The sequence below is a fragment of the Urocitellus parryii genome, chromosome 15, assembly GCF_045843805.1.
Source record: "Urocitellus parryii isolate mUroPar1 chromosome 15, mUroPar1.hap1, whole genome shotgun sequence".
Classification (NCBI taxonomy): Eukaryota; Metazoa; Chordata; class Mammalia; order Rodentia; family Sciuridae; genus Urocitellus; species Urocitellus parryii.
In genome coordinates this window covers 24,374,464-24,398,008 of record NC_135545.1, presented here as the reverse complement: position 1 = coordinate 24,398,008, position 23,545 = coordinate 24,374,464, and the positions used below count along the sequence as shown (strand labels likewise).

Here is a 23,545-nt window from a genome sequence, read left to right as displayed (position 1 = left end):
AATATCTTTATTATTTTTATGTGATGCTGAGGATGAAACCCAGTGCCTCATGTGTGCTTGGCAAGCACTCTACAGCTGAGCTACGACCTCAGCCCTCAGCATTCATTTTTAATAACATCCCAGCTCAAAGGATGCATGAAGTTTCTCCACCTCAAGTAAAAGAAAAAGCGGCTCAAGGTCCTAATGTCCTTAGGGTGGAACCCTAGGACAAAAAGGAAACTGAGAAGCTGTAACTGAAGGGTATAGTGTGTAAGATGAAGTGCTTGTTATTGCAATAGGAATGTACATTACAAAAGCAAAATTAGTGAGGAGAGTTAAACACCAGTCACCATTTTGGAACACATATTTTATTGTTTAGAAACTTCCAGCAGAGTTATCATCAAGTACCTTTGTCAGGAGATGTCTGTGTCTGCTCCTCCCCAAACCTCCACACATCAGAACAGAAACAATGAGCCCAGTCTCAAGATGTGAGGTGACAGACCAGCCAAGGGACAGCCTGGCATAAGCTTCCCCAGCATCACCCACACGCAGAGCTGGGTGAACAACAGAAACCGCACACGTGTAGATACAAAGTGCAACCCCAAATGACCATCAACTTTCTAAGATGGTACCGGAACAGGAAAGGCATCAGAATAGAATCTGCAGAAAATCAAATTAATCATGATTGGCTTTCCTACCTGAAGTTAGCCTCCTAAACTAGCTGACCTTATTATTCATTTTTTTTTAAAGCAAACCAAGTATATATGGCGTCTTTTAAAAAATCATGTAAACGTGGTAAAGTTTTTAGGGGTTATTTATAATCTGAAGAGACTTATAAAAAATTACTGGACTTGTTAAGACTATAAATACTAGCCCCTCCTCCCCCCATGAAAAAAGCAATTGTTACAAAAATATAAAAAATATACTAGCCTCTACTATTTAACCTTTCTACCAGAAATCTCACGACTCTGGGACACATCCTGGTTCATATAGCATACGGCAAGCATGAGTGCAACTTTTTCAACTTTTTAAGGAAGAAAAAGTGCCAAAACATTCCCTTTTGTTATTTGGGATTGTGGCGGCTTTCTTCACAGGGACTATAATGCTAATGAGTAATGACCATTTGAAGTTTTCTACGGTGTTCCCCTGCAAGGAAGGACCCAGTGTGGAAGTAGTAGCATAGGAGGCTGCTTTCAAACCTCACTCCTTATTCTTCAGATTTCTCTCTCCAGCTCCTTCAATTCCATTTTGGGACTTGTTGGGTCCCCAAACTCCTGAGCTGGCCATGGTTTCCCTAACTTCCTGGAATAGGCAGATGGTAAGGGGGAGGGTGCCTGGTGAGGAGGATAGGAGTACTGAGCTTCTGGAGTGTGGGTCAAGCCTGGTCCAGGTTTACTAATGCCAGGGAAGGGGCATGGTTGGTAGATGATACCTTCCTGACCTGGAGAGATGACTGATGCTACCAGTCCCTGTCTGCAGAGCTGGGAGGGGAGGCAGCAGCTAATGTGAAGGCAAAACACTTTGCATTAAGTTAAAACACTTCAATTCAGTTGAATAAGCAAATCAGATTGCATTCACTCCTCCATAGCAAGCTCCCAGGCACTTCAAACAATTAAGAGCTACAAAATGGACTTTAATTCCATTTAAAATAACTGAAGAAACTACAGGGGCTTGACTGTCATTGGTTGGTCAAGTCCTTAAGGATCCCTTCCCGGCTTAGGACATTTTTAGTCTTTCCTTATCTCTGCTGCTGCCAGCAGGGGGCGATGTGTGTAAAGACTCAATCAAGCCCTTGGGAGAAAACAGTCACTGGGTAACCAGGGGGAGATCCACAAGCCAACAGGCAGACCCTCTCCTCATAACTAGGATATTGCTGGGCTACGTGCCCTGTGTCCCTGAAGTCCAGGGAGACCTCTCAGACCAAGATCTCAGCCTAGCATGTTCAAGAGACCCCTTCATCCCCAAAGCCCTTCAATACCCCCTGCTCAGAAGCAGAGACCTGGCTCAACCAGGTACCTGACTTACACCCACTCTTCCCTACAGGACCTCTAATCTTGGGCATCGTCCCCAGCGTCTACCACAACCTAGCCTGGCAACCTGTCCTGTGTGCTACTGCCCTCATGGTTTTTTTCTGAGATGGGCCTGACTGCCCCCAAGCCAGAATGATGGACCCTGTCTGAGTCCCCACTGGACTTCCAGGCTTTACTGTTTGAAGGACTACATTTTCACACCACTAAGGGTTTTATTTCATAGATCACATTAGATGTTCTGGGCTTCCAGTCCTCACCATGGTTGTCATACATTTCCCAATAACCTGTTTCTCCAGATCTAAAACATCTCATCCGACATACCCTGGTTGTTTAAAACCCAAGGGAACTTTCCAAAAGCAATGATAGATGATTTGGAGAACTTGGCCACATCTACTGAGCAAGACCCCTCTGCTTTGGTTGCATCAAAAAAACAGCCTTTGAGACATTGAGAATTCATATTTGCTCAGAAGAGAAGTGCTCCCAACACCAAGGCACAGAGAAAGAAGTCTCCTGGGCAAAATGATGATGGACACAACCAGTGGCCTCAGTGAGACCTTGAGGCAGAGTCAGTGGGGGAGGCCTGGGCGGCATTGCGGGGGGAGACCTGGAGATGGGGGTCTCCCCTGGGGCCTGAGGCATCCTCACGCATACTTCTCCAGGAACTTTATGTGAAAGTCCTTCACCTTCTGGAGCACTGTCTTCAGCTTCTCCACTGGAGGGAGAATGGTCATTCTGTCAGGAAAGAGAACAGTGTCAGCCTGACTGCTCTAGAAAAGGAGACAGGAATGAATCCAGCAGCTCATCTTGCTCTATCAGAGTGGAGACAAGGAGGTGGCGGTAAGGTGCACGGAGAGGGACAGGCCTGACTTGTCCTCTTTGACAGCTTGCATAGTACCTGGCACTTGTGGGGGGCCATTCTCTCCCCCATTCATATATACGTTCATTCAAAATGGGGTCTCACTATGTTGCCCATGCTGGTCTTGAACTCCTGGGCTCAAGCCATCCACCTGTTCCAGCCTCCCAGTAGTCTACAGGTGCACACCACTGTACCCGGCTCCTTTATATTTATGTGTGTGTGTGTGTGTGTGTGTGTGTGTGTGTGTGTGTATACATACATATATATATTTTACACCCAAGTAATATATGCAAACAAAAGCAATAAACTGGGGCAACATTTAGGCTAAGATGCATTTACCCATTTCTGCAGAAGGCCTGCAACACATTTTGACTAGTGTACACACATTTTAGGGCATGACTCTTGGTATTTCCTATACTCCTGTTAGATGATATTTTTTTTTTCCTAAAACCTCTAGCAGTCAGACTAACAGTGAGACAACTTCCATTCACAGCTCTCCTTCCACGTTGTCATAGCTACTATCTCCCCCCAGTCCATCAATACACTTCCCGACCCTATAGGCAACTTTCTTGATTATACTACCATTTATTTATTTATTACTTAGTGCTGAGAACTGAACCCAGGGCTGGTTTGGTATGCCACTACCACTGAGCTACATATGCCCCAACCCCAGGACATTTGGAATGGGCCATGAATTGCAAAGGTAAGTCTTACTAAGAACAGGCCAATAAGACATGGTTTCTCCATCTGAGGAACACCACCCACAACCTTGACAGTGAAGACCTGGTTCCAGGTGCCAATGGCTCATGACTTTTCTTTTTTTAGCATCTGCCACAGGAGACATCTGAGAGCAATGTGCATGGAAAGGATGCTGTTCTGAACAGAATGGACCTCAGCAGGAAAACCTTATAACTGCTCTACCCGGCTCAGCCCTGGGAATTTGCATGCCTATCTGCCAGGGAGCTGCACCAGGGTACGTCTGTGAAAGGCTGCACAGTCAGCACAGCTAATTCTACTGTGTGGCGGGTTGCACCTTAGCAGGCTTACGGTGTAGACAAGGGGCTATCAAGCATCTATTACGTGCCAGGCATTGTCCTAGACATCTGGAAGCTATATGCTGCTGTCATAGACTTTGAAGCACAGGAAAATAAAGAAGAAAACACTACTTGGGACATGTCTGATGGTGATGTGATAGATTAGTCAGCAGAGGGCACAAAGAATAGTGAAGGAAGATCTCTCTCATAGGTGACCCTGGAGTCCACTGGACTGAGGGTCACCCTGGACAGAGGGTCAGCTTGGCTTCACAACTGGACTGAACAGGGTGAGATGCGTGGGGAGTATGGCTCCATCCCTCTCAGGCTCTGAAGTCAGCCATCCTGTGCTCTATGTTAAGGAGCCTACGTTTCCCTGGAAAAACCTGGGATCTGCCTAGTACACAGGGTGTCGTACCTGAAGTGGTAGGTGCCTTCCCTCTGCCCAAAGCCGCTGCCAGGCACAACGCAGATGCCAGTCTCCTCCAGTAGCTTCATGCAGTAGAACATGTCTGGGGCCATTTTATGCGCCTATGGGAGCAGGGTAGAACTTTAGAATCATACCTAGCTTTATACAGTACCAACACGCCATTGAAAACTATAAACCAAATACAACATAAACAGCAAGTTATCTTTCCAGTGACAGGGCCCTTCTACCCTGAGCTACTGCTAGTGGCTGGCATAGAGAATCAGACACCTGAAGGCTACTGCAGACCAGCCAGGAGCTGAGACAGTTCAGTACTTTATCAGGGATTACCATCCTATTTCCTTTCTATTCATCCCTAGTAGCTGCTCAACAAGCACTGATGGTGGCCTCCTAACGTGCTAAGCCACACGGTGCTCAGCAGGTTCTGGGGTGAGGTGAGGACAACACTTTCAGAAACACTGCTCTTGGGGCTGGGGCTGTGGCTCAGAGGCAGAGCACTCGCCTGGCATGCGTGAGGCACTGGGTTCGATCCTCAGCACCAAATAAAATAAAGTTATTAAAAAAAAAAGAAAAGAAAAGAAACACCGCTCTGCCCCTGCTCTTCAAGGTGAGGTCTGCTGCACCTCAGAATCTGCTGGAAATGCAGTGAAACCAGAACTGGCATTTCAACAGGAACCCAGGTGACTGGAGTACATGTTCAAGTTTGGGAAGTGCAGCTCCAGGACACAGTGGCTGGGGGAGGAGATGGCTCTTCTGTTCTTCTGTTCCCCCAGCATCACACCACACCAAGTACCTCCCTTAGGAGCAGTGTTAACAGAGCCCAAATCAGTTCCTCTCACCTGGGGCTGAAGCCATATTTTCCCCATCACCACAGCTTGCAGCTGGGTCTGGGCATCTGAGAAAATGCCATCTTTACACAGTAAATAGTATCTGGCTGAGAATCCACAGAGTTCAGAGCCCCCAGGGCCAGCATCTCTGCTCTCCAAGGCAGGAAGTCTGACCTGGCTGTTTCAAGTGAACCCTGGGAGAGAGCAAGCCCAGCCGCGACCCGTCCCAGACCTGAGCTGCCTCCACAGCTTTGGCAGGAATGAAGATCCGAGGAAAGGCATACATGGCTCCCTGCAAGGGGTTGCAGTGAATTCCTGGGACTTGGTTAAACAGGTCTTCTGTCAGCTTTGCTTTTTTGGCCAGATTACCCAGGACAGATTCCTTCTCCTGATGAGAGACAGGGAAAGTACAGAAGTGAGCATCTTAGCACAAGGACAGCCATCCCTTCAACATTATGGGTAACTGAATTGACTGACAAAAGATGAGCTTGAGTGTGCACGAGCACAGCCAATCAGACAAGTGGGTGAAACACATATTCCTACATGAAGTTTTTCCAAGGATTCTCAGGCCAGGAAACTGCCATGTGCCCCGGGACACATGAATACATGGGAGTTTCAGGCCACAGGGAAGATCCTGAGTGGCCTGGTCATAGGATCTATTCTTATATGAGGATGTCATTTCTGAAAATGAGCAAAACAGTCCCTGCCTATCAGTCTAATGGACTTGGCTCTGAGTGGAATATCCCAGAAATACTTCTAGTAGACACGGGCCTCCTTCTGAAGTCAGCAGGGCTCTTCATTTGGGAGGACACCCCCACACACTCTCAGTCCATGTGTATGCACAGGGACACATGACCCAGGTGAAGCAAAGCAGAATCAGTGACTGGTTCAGAGCTGGACACATGCCCAGAGTTGGAGCAGAGTCATCCAGGACTTCTGTAAGCACAGCGGGAAAGCCGGGTAAAAAGGTGTGAGCCTACAGATGAGCAGATAAACAAAATGTGGTATATCCGTACAATGACACAACTCAGCCATCCGTTGTGACACAGGCTACCACATGGATGAACCTGGGATGCTAAGTGGAATGAGCCACTCACAGGAGAACAAACATTGTATAATTCCACCTGTGTCAGGTACGTAGAACAGGTGAATTCACAGAAACAGAGAGTAGAACAGTGGTTCCTGGGGGGGAGGAAGAGTGATTATTTAATAGGTATGACAAAAAGTTATGAGATGGATGGTAGAGGTGGCTGCATAATAATGTGAATGTCAATAATGCCACAGAACTGTATACTGAAAAATGATGAATCTTTTGCTGTGTATATTTTATCACAGTTTAAAAGAAAAGGAAAAAAAATGTGAGACTAGATCAGTTGGGAACTGACTTCTAGTTAACTGGCCCATAAGTTTATTGTGTTTTTTTTTTTTTTTTTGCAATGAGGTGACACTGTGTTGCTCAGGCTGGTGTCGAACTCGTAGACTCAAGAGATCCTCCTGCCTCAGTCTCCAGAGTAGCTGGGATTACAGGTGCACACCACCTTGCCCAGCTCTATAAGTTCCTTTTTTGTTCAAACTAGTGAGTGTTGGGCTTTTGTCACACAGTTGAAAGGTTCTTACTGGGCTGGGGATGTGGCTCAGGCAGTAGTGCGCTCGCCTGGCATGCGTGCGGCCCAGGTTCAAGCCTCAGCACCACATACAAACAAAGATATTGTATCCGCCGAAAACTAAGAAATAAATATTCATTCTCATTCTCTCTCTCTCTCTCTCCTCTCTCTCTTTAAAAAAAAAAAAGAAAAGAAAAGAAAAAGAAAGGTCCTGACTAGACTGCATGGAGCTGGATAGGCCAGGGATAGTCCCAAGGCCTAGAACTGATACTGTTCCCCTCCATGTCCCCTTCTTTTTAGCCCAGTAACAGAATCCCCTGAGAGTGTTATCAGGACACAAGGAACTTCCCTTCGGGTGCCTTCCCATCTGGATGCTCACAGCCAAGGAAGAGGAAGCAGGGGTGGGTCTACCCACATGCAGCTATAGTCCTCCCACTTCAAAATAAGCCCTTCTGCATCCTCAATCTTAACCAACTTGTGAGGGTAGTTCAAGAACCAGGAGGCACCATGAATGTCCCCTGGAGAACACAGACATTCACAAACCAGCAGATGTATGGCCACCTGGAGATAACCCAACCACCCGCCATGGAAGGAATTCACCTGTGACTCTGATAGTAACTGTAATGTATGCAGGTCACAGCAGACTTACCCGGCTGAATTGTTCAAAGGACTCCTCTCCTGGCACTGGGGGGTTCACAACAATGTCCATGGCTGCCTGTCCAGACACAGGTGGGCACAGACGCACTGAGAGCAGCTTCACCAGCTGGCCCTTGATCTCAGGGTGGAGGTTGATCACCTCCATGTAGCCTCCTCTATAGCCACACCTAGAGGATTGAGGACAGGGACACATCCACCAGTTACAAAAGACCTCACAAAGTGCAATTCAGACAGCCAGCATCTGTAACCATCCCCACCCTAACACCAAATGGCCAGGTGCAGCTGAGGTTTTGCCACTGGCAAGAAGGTGAATGGAAGTTATATGCACAAATTCACTTTTTTTTTAATAAGAAAAAGCAATGTGCATTCCTTCCTCTTTCCCTTTCCCCATTTCCTGAGAGGTGGAGATACTGGAGCAGAAGCCCCAGTGCTAGAGACGGACAGAGAAGGCAAAGCCAATAGCCTCGGTCCTTGAGTGAGCTCATGAAGCACAGACTACCCTGGACTTCCCCCCACCTTTGGACTATTATGTCAAGGAGAGAGACATGCCCATCTTGTCTGAGTCACTGTATTTTGGGGCTGGTTTGTTATAGCAACTTAGCCTGAAACTTAACACAGTAGCCTTTGCTCAGAAGATGAGGTCCCGGCATCGCCCTGTGCAGTCTCCATGGACAAACACATGATTCACTGGTGCTAATGGGAATCAGCCTGAGGACTTTCATAGGAAAAATGTTTGCTTCCTGAAAACAAACCCAACACAGAGGACAGCACAGCTGAGAAAGGAAATAAGACAGAACAAAAAAACAGAAACAGGGAGTCCCAATGACATCTTTTTTGTTTGCTTTTTGATTTGAGGGATTAAACCTAGGGCCTCTTGCATGCTAAGCATACCACTGAGCTACATCCCCAGCACCTCTTAGATCTCTCTCTCACTCTTGTTTTCCAGTACTGGGAACTAACCCACTCTGCCATTGAGTGACATCACCAGCCCTTTTTACTTTTATTTATTTATTTTTGGGGGGTTACTGGGGATTGAATTCAGGGGCACGCAACCAGTGAGCCACATCCCCAACCCCATTTTGTATTTTACTTTGAAACAGTGTCCCACTTTTGCTGAGGCTGGCTTTGAACTTTCGACCTCCTGCTTCAGCCTCCTGAGCTTCTGGAATTATGAGCATGCACCACCACTCTGGCTCCACTAACTTTTTTTTTTTTTTTTGGCACTGGGGATTGAACCCAGGGGCACTTTACTACTGAGCTCCATCCCTAGATCTTTTTTGTTCTTTATTTTGAGACAGGGTCTCATTAAGTTATCAAGGTTAAAAGCCTTGATAAGTTGCTGAGGCTGGCTTCTAATTTCAATCCTCCTGCCTCAGTCTCTTGAGTTGACAGGATTACAGGTGTGTGTCACTGCACCTGGCTTCCATTGACTTCTTTAAGTCCTCTGATTCAACTCTACTCCTAAATTTTTTGCCAATATAGAACTTTTTTTAATGCCTCTTTGATGTAAGCCAATTCATAATGAGTTCTGTATGTTATAGCCAAAAGACTCCTGCCTACTGCCAAGTCAAATGATATGAAAATAAGCTGGGAGAATACAATGAGTTAAAAAATGTTTCTCTACCAAATCAGCAGTATCAGGCATACTTCTGGAGCATACCTCTTTCTCTAGTCTGTCTCTGCCAGTGATCAGATTAATGTTCACAAAAACACAGGTACCCTTAGGCAGGGACCTGGTTACCCAACTGTGCATCCCCACCCCCAACTTCAGAGAACCTGACATTATGAGATTCTCAATAAAATGTTTTTTGGATCATGCAGCTGAACTGAACCAGCGAAGACAGATTCCTATCTGATCCTTGGACTGGAACTTCTAAGGCAGGAAGATAAATTTGGGCATTTTGGAAAAGTTTCCCCTTTTTTTCAATAAAAGTTGAAAAAAGAACATTCTGTTCAACCCTCCACTGAGGAGCAGAAAATCAAACTGTGGCCAGGTGTGGTGGCACACACTGGGATTACAGAATCCCAATGACTTGGGAGGCCAAGGCAAGACAAATTTTAAAAAAATCAAATTATGCAAAGCACTCTAGTCTTAGGTAATCAGGATCTGAGAACGACAGGGAATAATAACTTGGGATTCAAACATCCAGGGGACTGTTTGTTAAAAAGCCCAATCAAGGGCTGGGGTGTGGCTCAGTGGTAGAGCACCTGCCTAGCATGTGTGAGGCACTGGGTTCGATTCTCAGCACCACATACAAATAAATAAAGAATGATGGTTCAAAAATATAGATGGTTAAAAAAAAAAAAAGCCTAATCAATAACAGAGATGGAGAGATGGGTAGGTATGTGATGAACAGAGCTGAGTTTGGAAAATGAACAGAGAACAGTTTGTTCTACACAGTATACAAAAGTCTAGCCAGGAAGTAGCACTACTACCTGAGTAGACTAGAAAGACTAGCATTAACTAACCCCTGTCAACATCACACAAAATCAACAACAGCCTGGCAACCATCCCAAAGGGACAGTCCCCCAAACCTGGCTAAAATATTTCTTCAAGCTTCACAGTTATACCAGCTCCCAGCCTACCAAATGAGAACACTCCCCACACTGACATTTGGCACATGAGAACTCCACTGGCTGGGAATAATGTCTTTAGCTTAATAATCTCCTGGTCTTTCCTTCTCAGTGTCCTTTGCAGGTTCCTCCTCTTCTCCCAACCTCTGAGCAGTGGGGGCCCAGTCCTTGGACCTCTTCGTTAAGCTCACTGCGTGTGAGATGTCCAGCTTTAGAGCTTCAATAAACTAACAACCCATACACTAACATCTCCCAAATTTAAATCTCAAGCCAGATATCCACCCTGATCTCCAGACTCACACATTCATCTCTAGCTGGACACCAAATAAGCATTAGCAAGTTTACATGTCCACGGTGAAAGTCCCTCTCTTCCCCCCCCCACCCCGAAAACCATCCTCATCTGTTGATGGCAGCTCCATCTTTCCTGGTGTCTGAACAGAAAACTCGGGATTCATCCCTGACTTCTCTCTCTTATCTTTCCCATCAGCAACTCCTTTCAACTCCACCTTCAGAAGATATTTCAGACATTCTTCCAATCTCTACCCTGATCTGTGACACCTTGCCTGGGGACTAATATGGACCCTTGACTTGAGTCCCTGCTCCTAATTGAACAAGGAGTCTAACAAAACACAAGTCAGGTGAGGTCATACTATTGCTCAAACATGCTAATGGCTCCCATCTCACTCTGAATAAAAGCAGAAAGTAATCAAAGTGGCCCAAGTGATCTGGTCTCTATGACTTTAGTCTCACCTTCTGCTACTTTTCCCCTTGTTCATCCTTCCAGCCTTGGGGCTGCTCCTCCATGTCCCCATGTATGCTTCCACCTCTGCACTTCTGCATGTGCTATTCCTTCTGCTTGGAATGTCTTTACCCTAGATGTTTCCCTCCCTCCCCCTCCTTTGGGTCTTAACTCAAAGGCCAACTCCTCAGTGGGGGTGCACTAGTTAAGCCTGCAACACTCCCCTGCCCGGCATTCCTCTGGTTATTGTTCTTGACTTGTCATATGATTTTCCTCATTTGTCTATTGCCTTCTTCCTCCTAGAACATATGCCCTATGAGGGCAGGGACTGCTGTAGTTCATTCACTGTTATATCCTCAGAGTGAAGATCAGTAAGCACTCAGGAAGTATTCGTCAAATGAGGACTGAAGCTGACCCTTTGGCCCTGAGGTCACCCAGGGTCAAGGTAGCCTTCCATGCAGAGCTTGGCCCATCAGTTTAATAGCATTTGTTTGTCAACTCAAATCTGTACTCCTTGCAGACTTTAATCAATGTCAGAGCAACAGTGACATGACAGAAAACTCTAGGTGTTGGAACTACTATGAGATCCTGTTTTCATTTCTGTCATTTATCCACAGTCTGGTTTCTTTCAAGCATGGCTTTATAAGTGTGAGCCTCTGTTGAAGGGTGGTTCTCATACCCTTGAGCTCCTCTCTGGGGTGGTGCAGACTTGTCTCCTGATTCTTAGGTCAGCAGAAGGCTGCCTTCCCTCCAGCCAAGTGAGTGGACCATAGGGCAGGGCAGAGGAAAAGGCAAAGAGGAGACAGCAGCATTGGGAAATCCCTAGGAAGGCCCAGGGAAAGTAGGGGTGAGGGGTGAAGGTGGAGCCAACATACTCGCCCATGTAGCCCTTGGAGGTGGAGTGGAAGGAGGCGAGCTCCACGTTGCTAGAGTACTCAGGCCCCATCTCATAAAGCACCTTCTTAAAGGAGTGGAATCGGCAATCTGGAGAGTACACGTTGTCCTGGTATACCTGCAGGGAAGGATGCCACAGGGACAGTTAAGGCAAGTTCTTCTGAGAGATCTAAGCCCATGAGGGCTGCTGCTGTGTGCAGCCAAGATGGCAGAACACAGGGGATGACGGGTCACATATGCTGAGGGATAACCAACAGATCGTGTGTTTGAGGCCCAGACCTGAAAAGACCAGCCAGCCCAGCCTCCACTGCCACTTCCAGGAATGAACCAAAATATCACTTGAAGGAACTTCCAGAACAAGCAAAGAGAAGAGGCCTCAGGCTAGACCCTGACCTTAAGATATCTTAGGGGTTCATTTGATTTCTCTCACATTCATCCCCATCCAATCTCCAGACTTCCTCTCTAACTTCTCAGACCAGTGATGATACCAAGAACTCCCATATTCTCAAGAAAATTTTCTTCCAAAAGCACAATGATAACCTTCCTTTAATAATATTAATGAGCAATTAATGTTCTCTGATCTCCCTGTTTAAGCAGTTAGCTCTGTCTGGTTTCCTTCATAACACCCAGGTTACAATTATTTTTTCTCTCCACTTTTTGTTGTCAAACCAGCACCCATACCCATTTTGTTCCCCCCAATCTCCAGAGTCTAGTACCCACAGCGTGCAAGCTGAGAGTTAAATTAAATTTAGCTCTTGAGATTAAATTCCCCACACCCATTTTGGAAATCATGGAAATGGAAGCTTTCTAGGGGCCCAAAGGGCTACTGGGAGTGTTAGGCAGGCTCCATCTTCAACATGCCAAGCACCAGCCTCTTCCTCCTCCTCCTCCCAGACTCAGACGGGAAGCTGTGCATCAGGTCACAAGGAAAACCATGGGTCTCTCTTCGGTCCCTTCTCTCCTTTAAAAATGAAAGTTTTGGGGCTGGGGTTGTGGATCAGCGGTAGAGCACTCGCTTCACACATGTGAGACCCTGGGTTCCATCCTCAGCACCACATAAAAATAAATAAGTGAAATAAAGGTATAAAAAAATACTTTAAAAAAATGAAAGTTTTAGATCCTTCTATGGTTAATTATGGCAACAATCTAATGGGGAAGCTGTGTATATGCATGGAGTTGAGGTGGGAATGCCAAGGAACAAAGAAAGGAAGGTAGTGTGCTAGAAGCTACAACTAACCAGAAACCGTACAGAAATAAAGATGAAACGAAAATGGAACTGATAGATCCTCAATTTCTTCCTTGAAAGGCAGAAGAAGAATGGGCAGGCCTCTGCTACAGAACTGGGGTTCAAGAAGCAACAGTTACAGGGTTAATTAAGATACCCTCTTCAGGTTGTTGAGAGAGTTAATGAGATGGTAGATATGGAAATACTAGGAGGCAAAAAACTGCAGCTTTATGGAGGGGTCATTTGTCATTTCTGCCATGGGGCACACATTCTCATGATTTGCCCTTAAGGAATGACTCCCCAGGTTTCCACTTGGAGATTTGCAGAAGATAGGCAGGGAGGAATCCCATATCTTGCCCCTTGCTCTGGGCCTGGCCAAGTTGCATATTACAATTCCCAGGCCAAAGTGACTGGTTCAGCTATTGCATAGGCTGAGCCAATGAAGTGCAACTCTAAGACTTTTGCTGAAACTACAAGGATAAAATTCTCTCCTTCTGGGGCTGGAGTTGTGAGGCCCTGGGTTCAATCCTCAGCACTGCATATAAATAAATAAATAAAATGAAAGATCCATTTACAACTAAAAAATATGTTTTAAAAAATTCTCTCTTGGGGGCAGGGGTTGTGGCTCAGCGGTAGAGCACTTACTTGTCTAGCATGTGCAAGGCCCTGGGTTAAATCCTCAGCACCACAAAAAAATAAATAAAATAAAGGTATTGTGTCCAACTACAACTAAAAACTAAATATTAAAAAAAAAATCTTTCTGGGCTGGGAAGATAATAGGCCTATGTTTTGAAGCCAAAACAGAGAGATGAAAGGAGGAGAGAGAATATGGAAGATATGGTTTGAGTCCTTGGATCTAGCCACACATCTGACCCTTCCTTTATTTTACTTATTTTATAGTTTAAGTGATTTGTGGTAAATTTCTGATATTTACAACTAATTAGTATCCAAACCAATATAGGGATAAGTTAGGTCACAGACTCATAGGCTGTAAGAATGAACATCCTTACTGTTGACCAGAATCATTTCTCCAAAATCTAGAAAGTTCTCTCTGGCTATAAAACATTCATGCCTGGATCCCACCCTAGAAGAGAAAGCTCACCCCCACCCCTCTCTGAGAGGGCAGCTGGGACTGCTCTTACCTCATCAGCCAGGAGAAAGAGCTTCTCTTCCCAGGCAAAGTGAATCACATCTTCTATGCACTTTCTGCTTTGTACCTGGCCTATAAAAATCCCCAAAAAAACCAAAATGTAGGTTGTAACGCTGTTTAAATGGTCCCCAGGTCAGAATCCCACCCCGAATCACTCGGGTGTCCTATGTTGCCTCAAGAGATCACCCTTCTAGTTGCTGTCCATGATGGTGTACTCAACCTCCAGGGATGCACAGAGGGTTGGCCTCTCGTCTGACTCACTGAAACCAATTATGTGGAGGGAGTAGGGTTTCACACTCCATTTCTTGTGGGGTATGTTTGCATGAAATGTTTCTTTGTCTGTTCTGGAGCACAGGAAGATAGGGAAGTATCATGAAATACAGGAAAATAAAACTCAAAAGTTAAATCTGTCAGCTCACTTCCTGCTCTCCCATATGCACCCTGATATGGTAATTAGGTAAGAGTCAGCAGAGCAGAATTGGGGGTGCTTACAACTTCTGTAAACACCTTCTCCCCAGAAAGGCACCCACAAGCTTCACAAGGCAGAGACAAGAGTCTATCCTGGTTCATCACTATCCTCAAAGCTGACACTCAACAGGTGTTCAACAAATATTTGCAGATTAAATGCTGAATGAATGAGTCTGGGCAACAGCTTTGGAATCTCCTGTCAGCTGTTCCTGGCGAGCTAGGTGTTGCTAAAGACTATGATAACGGCACTCTGCAGTTTTCCATGGCTCAGTCTCTCCTCCCTCAGGAACTGACTCAAAACTAACAAAGAAAACAACCACCATCCATTCTAGAAATATGAGTGCAAATGAAAGACAGCAATACAGTAAGTCACAGGAAATGCCACAGAGGTGGGAAAAGGAACAAAGACAAGAAGGTAAAAATGAGACCTTCCCCCAGTATTTTCTGAGACCTACTTTGAGGGTGCACTGGAAATGTCAGAGGTGCTCACAATATCATCTCAAGCAGCACCACTCTAATCAGGCTTGTCAATTTCTTTTAAAAGGCCATGTTTCTTTACCATATACATGTACATATCTATGTGTGTTATATACATGTTTGTGTATATGTGTAAACATATGCATATGTATTATTTGTGTATACATATATATTATAATGTATAGCAATATGCAGAATGTTATTTATTTTAAAAAACACCTATATTCTTGTCTATGGAAGAATTTTTTTTAAAGTTGGGAAAAATGTATATACATTTATCTTGTAAAAGCATGGTATGATTCAGCCAGGATTTCTGCCTTAAACTATCTAAGCAATGAACTAATTTCTTTATTAAGAAACTGTTTTTTCTCCTGCCAACCAAGTACCCACTGGGCTTCATATCAAGCAAGCACAGGGCTCTGGGATTCCAGATGAGTGGCAGGCCCTGGTTTCTCTAAGGAAACAGCCACTATCCTCACAAAGAGGGCGATGTCTACCTTAAGGGCAGAACCTCCTGCAAACCCTCTTGGCCTTTCCCTCTCACACCTGTGGTCACATAACTATATCCTATCAGAATGCAAGAAGGATTTGAGCACCAGAATGTACAAAAACATGTTCATTAAATGCTAAATGGAACACATAGAGAAACTAAGGAAAGACCAAAGTCTCAAAAGCCTTCAACCTGGCAGAGGAAATGAGATCCAATGGATGCAAATAATTCCACTGATGTACATAATGCAAACTTGAGAATAGGACATAACTTATGTCTCACCAGTGCCTGGGACACAGCAGTCACATAGAGCAGACCCACCGAGCCACTGAAGGGACAAACTCATGAACAGTGGTGAAGAAAAGCCTTACATGGCTTTCGAAGGGTCAGGGCACAATTGTGCCCAGATGGGAGATACAGGAAATATGTCTTTGATACAGGCCCTAAAGGCTAGAGAGGGGTTCCCAAGTGTCTCTCATCAGAGTCTGGCTGGAAGGAATTTCCCATGATCATGGGAATATCTATTGCTTTGTCTTCTGAGCACCCTTCACTGCTTTGAGTAACAGATCATGAGTGTCCTATGGGGACCTCCAGCACGGAACGTGGACAGAGACCCGGAGAAGAGTTTCAGTGATTTAAAGTGGTTCAGGAAAGGGAGGTTGACCAAACTTAGGCCACAAACAATCTGCCCTAAGACTTTTGGTGAAACTAGGGAGAAGCTCTCCAATAAGGTTGCTCAGCTAATGGGCAATGGCTGGAGCTGCTGGAGGCCCTTCCAAGAATGGATCATCCCTTCGAAGGAATCTAATCCAGGGAAAAGCAGAGCTGAGACATGGATGGAGATTCTTCTGACAATGACACCGGTTCAGGTGTACTACTTTACCCCAGACTTAAGAGACCCACAATCTAATTCCTTCAGTCTTTGAAACCAAAACAGCCCAGGCTTAATGCTCCAGTCCATTTTGACACCTCTTATCCAAAATGGCCACAGTGTGTGGTCCAGACAAGATACATGGTCACCCCAGGTGAGTTTCTACTTTCCATCATCCCTCTTCTAACAGCTGAATGATTTTCACACATGGCCTCAGAGCACAAAACCAGAGACTGCCACTCATAAAATTACTGTATAAGAATATTTATATTAATGCACATTCATAGAACACTTTTACTTAGAACAGGAAAGTCTCTGGTGCCATTACTTCTTCCCAAACCGCTAAGTGAAAAGATTCATGTAAACACCTGGCCAAGAAAGAAACTGGTTCTAATGCAGACTAGGAATACAGTCCTTCCTAAGATGTTGTAAGACTTCTATTGCAAGTGTGGTCCTGGGACCAGCAGAAGTGTCTGTCACCTGGGAACTTGTTAGAAACGAAATACCCAGGGCACATTCAATTCCAATTACAAGAAAGTCTCTAAGAGCAGGGCCCACAATCTATATTTAACAAGTTAAAAGTTTGAGAACCACTGTTCTAAGGAAGTGGTTCTCATTTGCTGCACTGAATACTGATGCCTAGGCCTCACCCTCAGAGAATCTGGGGTACAGACTTTGAAATTTTTTTCAAAGCTCCCTTTGTGATTCTAATGTACAATCTGATTGGGAACCTAGCTCCGTGTCAATTTCCTACTCCACCACGGTTAGAATCTTTATCCTTCCACTCAAGGCACTGGGGTAAATAAACCAGTATTAACACCAGCTGCACCCATTTTCTGCATTCAGGAATTCAAGTGGTGCTTTCAGCTGATTGAAGCATCATTTGATGTTCCCGAGAAGCAGATTCCACAATCAACTCCAACACATTTTGGCCCCAACCCAACTTCTCTCAACAAAGGAGGAGAGAGGAGCCCTTGTTCTCTGCATCCAAATAGCATCAAGGCATATGAAGCCAGCAACCCAGAAAAATCAAAACAGGCAGGACTGTATTTTTTTTTCTTAAAGAAAAATATGCAAAATTGGGGGTGCTTTTCAACTTCTAAAAATAGGCTCTTTTTGTTTTTAATATGGCATTTCCTCCTTCAGGCCTCAAGGTGCATAGCAATGCTGCATCAAAGAAAACAAAAAATGCATGCATCAGCATTCTGAAAACCAGTTCAGAAAACAAGTGGGAGAGAAGGTAAAATGAGGCCTAGGACTCATGGTGATGGACAGTGAGTGAATAATCTCAAGGATATGAGTCTTCACAAATACAAGGAGAACAGGAAGAAAAAAAAAACTGGTCTTACTAATAATACACAACCCTGCCCAAGAAAATGCCTGCATTTGCTCACCTCCTAAGGCAGCCTGAGGCAAATCTTATGGCTTCACATTAGGAAATCTGGAATTGGACTGGGAAACTGAGTGCAGAGAGGACTCTGCATTATTCCTTAACCCTTTATTTTGAAAATCTCCAGTAGAGCAGTACCCCTAAGAAACTGTCAAGGAATTTAAGTGCAGACCTGTGGGGTTCCCGGGGTTGATGATGCAGAGCACCTTGGGGTCACAGTGGTCTTTGGCCTCCCGCACTGCTCGCCGAAGCTCGTTCACATTCAGGGCCCAGCAGTTCTCCTCATCCAGGTAGTAGTTCACCTGGATGGCATCGAGCTCAGAGATAACCGCCGAGTAGAGGGGATACTGTGGGATGGGGATCATCACACCGGTCCGTGACTTGCCGCCCCCAGAGACGAGGATCTTCAGGATTGTCTACAACCACAAAGCCACAAAAAAGAGGTTCCCCACCATTCTCCACTCTTTGAGCGCTGGTGAGCAGACAAACCAGATAAGCCCCGGCCCCAGCCTTTTACAGTGGCCCCTCTGTTGTTTCCAGTGCGAGCCCGTGCAACTTGCTTCACTTCCCGAGTCTCAGTTTCCTTAGGTATGAAATGAGGGCTGCCATAGGAGTAAGCAAAATAGAATGCTTCAAACTTCTTAGTACAACATATGGCATACATAAAGACTCAAGAGCTGGGGGTATGGCTCAGTAGAAGAGCACTTGCCTAACATTTATGAGGCCCTAGGTTCAAGCCCCCGCAGCACCAAAAAAGAAAACAAATAGAAAGAAAACCTCAATTCTTGTTAGAATGTTTACTACTTCTAAAATATACCCCAAAATGACCCTATCTCAGAATTATTCTGACCCCATCCCTGTAGCTCTAATTTAGAATCTGTCTTATAATAATAAGACCCCCAAACAGGGGCTGTTGAAATGAAATAAAATACACTTCTACTGCCACCAGGTGGCGCGCCAACCTGTTTTCAAGGTTGAGCAAGATGGATCTTTGAAGGATTCCCGAGGAACCAGGCCGTGGGAATTCGGTGGGTTGTTGGGGGAAGTGACAATAATTCACTGAATAAGCCAAAACCATCCATGGGGAGACTCTCCACCTTATACTTGGCATAGGTCCTTTTTTTTTTTTTGCTGCAAGAATGCCTCCTCTCCTCCAGGACCTCCGCCAATACTGGGCTTCTCTGGGAATGGAGAGGGTTTATGGCAGCAGAAGATAATGGAAGATACTGTGTGGTTGGGGGCTGGAGCTTCAACATCAGAATCTCAGATGTCACAAGAACTGATTCAGAGCAGGCAGAACACTTAATGTTTCTGGGCCTGTTTCCTCATGGCTCCAGGAATCCAGTGTTTATCTGAAAGGTTTTAGGAAAGGAATAAAATGTTCAACAAACATTAACAAAAGCCCTGAGGTCAGGAGACTAAGATAACCCTGATAAGAAAAAGGGTCAAAGAGCACGCTCCTCCCTGAACTGGAAAACGGGTGAGTGACCTCACTGGAACCAAGTCAGGCCCTGGAGGAAGAGGCTAAAGCAAGAGTCCAGGGCTGGGTAGTTCAGTGTAGGGCACTTGCCTGGCAGAGCGAGACCCTGGGTTAGAGCCCCAGCACCACACACACATACACACAAAATGAACATCACCAGTACTCCAAATCCAGAATTCTGGACTCCTCCAGCCAAGTATCCACTGATACCATCACCCCCCTGCCCCACCCCCAATCCATGGCTGACTCCCCAGTCTGAGTCACCTCTTCTCTCACCTCCTAAATGTTTCCTCACATCTACTAGGCTCCTCTCAGCCAAGGCTTAAATTCAGGAATATTTACTGAATCATGTGCCCGATCTGCTTCAGTGGGCCCCTGCTGTTCTTAGACCAGTGACCTAAATCCTCAGGGTAGCCTCTAAGAGCAACCTGAACTTAGCCACCATGTCTCCCCAGGCCATATTTCTGGTAACTCTGTTCCTCACTGTGTGCACACGTCCACCTAGACTCCATCTCCAAACACTGAGCAGACCGCCACTAAAGGCATATGTTGACCTTCAGCTCAGAACACACCCCTTCTCCTGCCTCCCCAGTTCACCCCTGTGTATCCTTCAGCTTTTCTTGGAGAAGCCTTCCTGACCCTGTCACATCAGGCCAGAGTCCTGCTGCTCCCTCCTATAGCACTTTGTCCTTCTCTTCACTGTAGAAGAGAAACTGAACACTTGTGATATGACTTTTATTTATGAGAGGTTAATACTGGTCTGCTCCAGCCCGAGTGTGTAGACAGAGGCCCCATGATGTGTTTGTCTCCTTAAGGTCTTCCCAGCATCTGGCTCAGAGCTTGGCAGAGGAGGACACCGATCGGTGCCAAGTGATAAAAAGGCCAATAGGCACCCTCAAATGCCCACAGCTCCTCTTCAGCTGAAAGAACCTATTGCTGTGTACCCTGGAAGGAAACTGAGGCTGCAGTTGTACCCAGGCTGATAGAGATTAAAAGTTTCAAAGACTGCAGTCCACCAGGACAGGGGGACCAAGGAGTGGCCTGCCCTCCCTACCAGGCCTGTTCTTTGCTAATCAGTTCAAACACTAGGCCCCCACATGCAAGGCTGTTCTTCATGTGGGTAAACACTGGGTAAAAACGAGCTACCCTCACACATACAGAAATGCCGTCGCTCGCTCCAGTGGTCAGGTAAATGTTGTCTGGGTCTGCAGGCACACCGCCATCCCTCCTGGTAATGTAGGCAGCCACATCTTCTCGGATGCAGTTGACACCCTGGCTAGCACTGTAAGAGCCTGTAAGACAGCAAGCAAAATAGCAACTAGAGGGATGTCTGGCTCCCAGAATCAGGGTGACAGACATATAATTAATAAACTGGGGGGGAAGAATGGTTGGAGGGGTTGTCTCAGGTAGGAGCCAACTCCAATTATTCTAGGCTCTGGAATTATGATAAGCTGCTTAACCACTTACCTGGGCTTGCACCATCCATCTATCATCCAATATTTACTGAGCACCTACTATATGTTAAACATTATTCCAGGACCTGCCTCCTAACCCGCTAAACTATGCCCATACCTCTTTAACCCACCCTCCTGTGATTGACACATGTTCTACATATAAATGTAGCCATTAGATCTTGGCATTTTTCTATGCTTTTACGACAGTTGCCCACACATGGTTCCACTTAACTTAAAAGAATGGGTCAACACTTATGCTGCAAAACAGCCCAGAGCCCTGACCAGCACCAACCACAGATCCCTGGGGCTGCCAGCCATATCCCCGACTCCACTCCATATCAAGACTATCCTTAGGCTTTCATTTGGAATCTAAAGTCAGGTATTTATTACATTAAGTTTAAAACCAGGCAAAACTAATTGATGGTGCCAGAAGTAAGAACAGTGGTAACTACTCTCCAGGTGTGAGAGGTTCTGACCAGAAAGAAGTAAAAAGAAGCCTTCTGGAGTTTTTGATCTGGGTGGGGAATTACAAAGGTGTATGTAAAAATTATTCAAGCTGAACATTAATATGGGTGCATTTTACTAACTGATCATTATAGCTCCACATAAGGGTTGTTTGGTTTGGTTTGGTCTGGTTTGGTGTGTGTGGTGTGCCAGGATGGAATAAGGGGCCTCAAACAATAAGCAACTGCTCTATCCCTGAGCCACATCCCTAGCCCTAGATCTTTCTTTTTTTTAAATGTCAGATCATTATGGTTTTTTTTTAATATTTATTTTTTAGTTTTGGGTGGACACACTACCTTTTTTTTTTTTTTTTTAATGTGGTGCTGAGAATCGAACCCCGTGCTTCACACATGCTCGGCAAACGCGCTACCACTTGAGCCACATCCTCAGCCCCAAGATCCATTATGGTTTTTAAAAAAAGTTGGAAATCTACAGATTTCTTCCATATACACAATCTCTCTGGAAGGAGACTCAAACTGGTGAGGTGAATGGTGAATTTTCTAAGTGCATCAGGACCTGAAGGTCATAAGTGGGAGGTGGGTTTTTCATTGTGTGTGTGAACACCCTTTCTGAATTTCATACCATATTTAAAGAAAACCAACTTATTCTTTGTATGACTACTGCAAAACCATCCACCAGGAGGCAGGATGGGGCTCTGGGAAGTTGCAGTCTTCTCTGGAACTGAAGCATGTATCAGTCCAGTCCTGGCACCCAGGAGGGACACAGTTAAATGCTCTCAAAGAGCATTAGCACTAGCTCTGGCTCAGGCTCTGCCTCAGTCTCTCTGTGCAGCATTGGGCTCACCTTTTCCCCATCTGACAAGATGTAAAATGAGGGGGCTGAACCAATACCTAAGATGCTAAGTGACAAACATTACCATGCATCAACTCTGGGTGGTGACAGTGTAGGACACTTTGATATGTTATTTTGGTATTCTAAGAAATTTGAAATATTTTATAAACTAAAAAGGGGGTGTTGGGGGCTGGGGTTGTGATTCAGTGGTAGAGTGCTCGCCTAGCAATTGCAAGGCCCTGGGTTCAATCCTCAGCACCACATAAAAATAAATTTAAAAAGGTATTTTGTCCAAATACAAAAAAAAAAAAAATAAAAAAATAAATCTTTAAAAAATAAAAAAAAATAAAAGGGTATGTGTATGAATTTTGGTATTAGAGAAACCTGCGTTCCCCGGGTAACTCATTTGATATTTCTGAGCTTCCATACTCAAGACACCTTCCAGGGATCCCTCTTTCCCTCTGATTTCTTTCAATCCCCCCCCCCCCGTGGTCCCCCAACCTTCTATTCCATGGGCCTGGCTATCCCACCAGTCGGGTATCTCCTTCTTCCTATCTCTAAGCCCAGCCGCTTCCTTGAATTCTCAGGCCTTCACTCACTGACAAGTTCTCTGCTTCTTCAGGTCACAGACCTTCCACTGTTCCAAGGAGGCTCCTGGGTTTCTTTTTCGCCTTTATATCTTCTGTTATTCTCCAAACCACACTGATCCTTCAAGGTTCATTTCTAGTTGGTCCCAGCCTATCTCCTGAATTGGAATTTCTCCAGTTATTTTATACCAAAGAAGTCTTGCATCTCCCCTAGAACACCTAGCCCACTGCTGGAACACATCCTATTAATGCTCTGCTTAGGACTCACTGCCCTGAATAATGACCAATCTACTCCCACACTCTACAAACCAGCACCATCGCCCCTGCCAAACTCCCCACCTCAGCGAATACTGCCATACCCAGACCCTTTCACTAGATCACACTCTGTTCCAACCCTCAGGGCCTTTGCACTTGCTATTCCAGGTTTGTGGTTTGCATCTGTGGGTTATCTTTCATTTATCTTCCACATGAGCTTGAATGCCACTTTCTCCTTTTAAGCCTTCCCTCTACATTAGAATCCCATGATATAATCCTACAACTCTCTGCCCTTTCTCCAATGAGCCATGAAAGCTGAGAATTATATATTCACATAATTGATTGATTTTTTAAGTACTGGGGATTGAACCTAAGGGTGCTCTACCATTAAGCTAAATCCACAGCCCTTTTTATTTTGATACAGGGTCTAAGTTGCCTAGGATGGTCTTGAACTTGAGATCCCCTTGCTTCTAGCCTCCCCAGTTGCTGGGACTACAGGTGTGCACCACTGTGCCTGGCTCATATGAATATTTTTAATGTTTGTTTTTCCCAAATCTGATAGTGAGCTTCATGAGTGTAGAAAATACACCTACCTTGTTCACCACTGTCAGTGTCTGGAACAGTGCCTGGTAATGGTGTGTGTGCAGGGAGGGGCTGAACAAGGGCACATAGATCCCTTTTCCCCTAGATGGTGTGCTAGGTTTTAACCTCAATTCTATTTAACTCATTTATAGGAACACCTACATTTATTACATTTACAGAACTGAAAATTTGGGACTTAATG

General features: G+C 45.3%; 1 protein-coding gene across 1 annotated transcript in view; it reads right to left on the bottom strand.

The window, feature by feature from the left end:
• Positions 1 to 328: 328 nt before the first annotated feature.
• Gpt2 (glutamic--pyruvic transaminase 2) overlaps positions 329 to 23,545 on the bottom strand; it is a 37,768-nt gene continuing 14,551 nt past the window's right edge. The window contains exons 5-12 of the mRNA XM_026406880.2: positions 20,328 to 20,461; positions 17,862 to 18,105; positions 13,986 to 14,065; positions 11,600 to 11,736; positions 7,404 to 7,578; positions 5,383 to 5,538; positions 4,315 to 4,427; positions 329 to 2,741 (exon numbers count right to left, since the gene is read on the bottom strand). Coding sequence (XP_026262665.1) covers positions 2,651 to 2,741; positions 4,315 to 4,427; positions 5,383 to 5,538; positions 7,404 to 7,578; positions 11,600 to 11,736; positions 13,986 to 14,065; positions 17,862 to 18,105; positions 20,328 to 20,461 — 1,130 coding nt within the window. The 3' untranslated portion in view covers positions 329 to 2,650. The remainder of the gene's footprint in view (positions 2,742 to 4,314; positions 4,428 to 5,382; positions 5,539 to 7,403; positions 7,579 to 11,599; positions 11,737 to 13,985; positions 14,066 to 17,861; positions 18,106 to 20,327; positions 20,462 to 23,545) is intronic.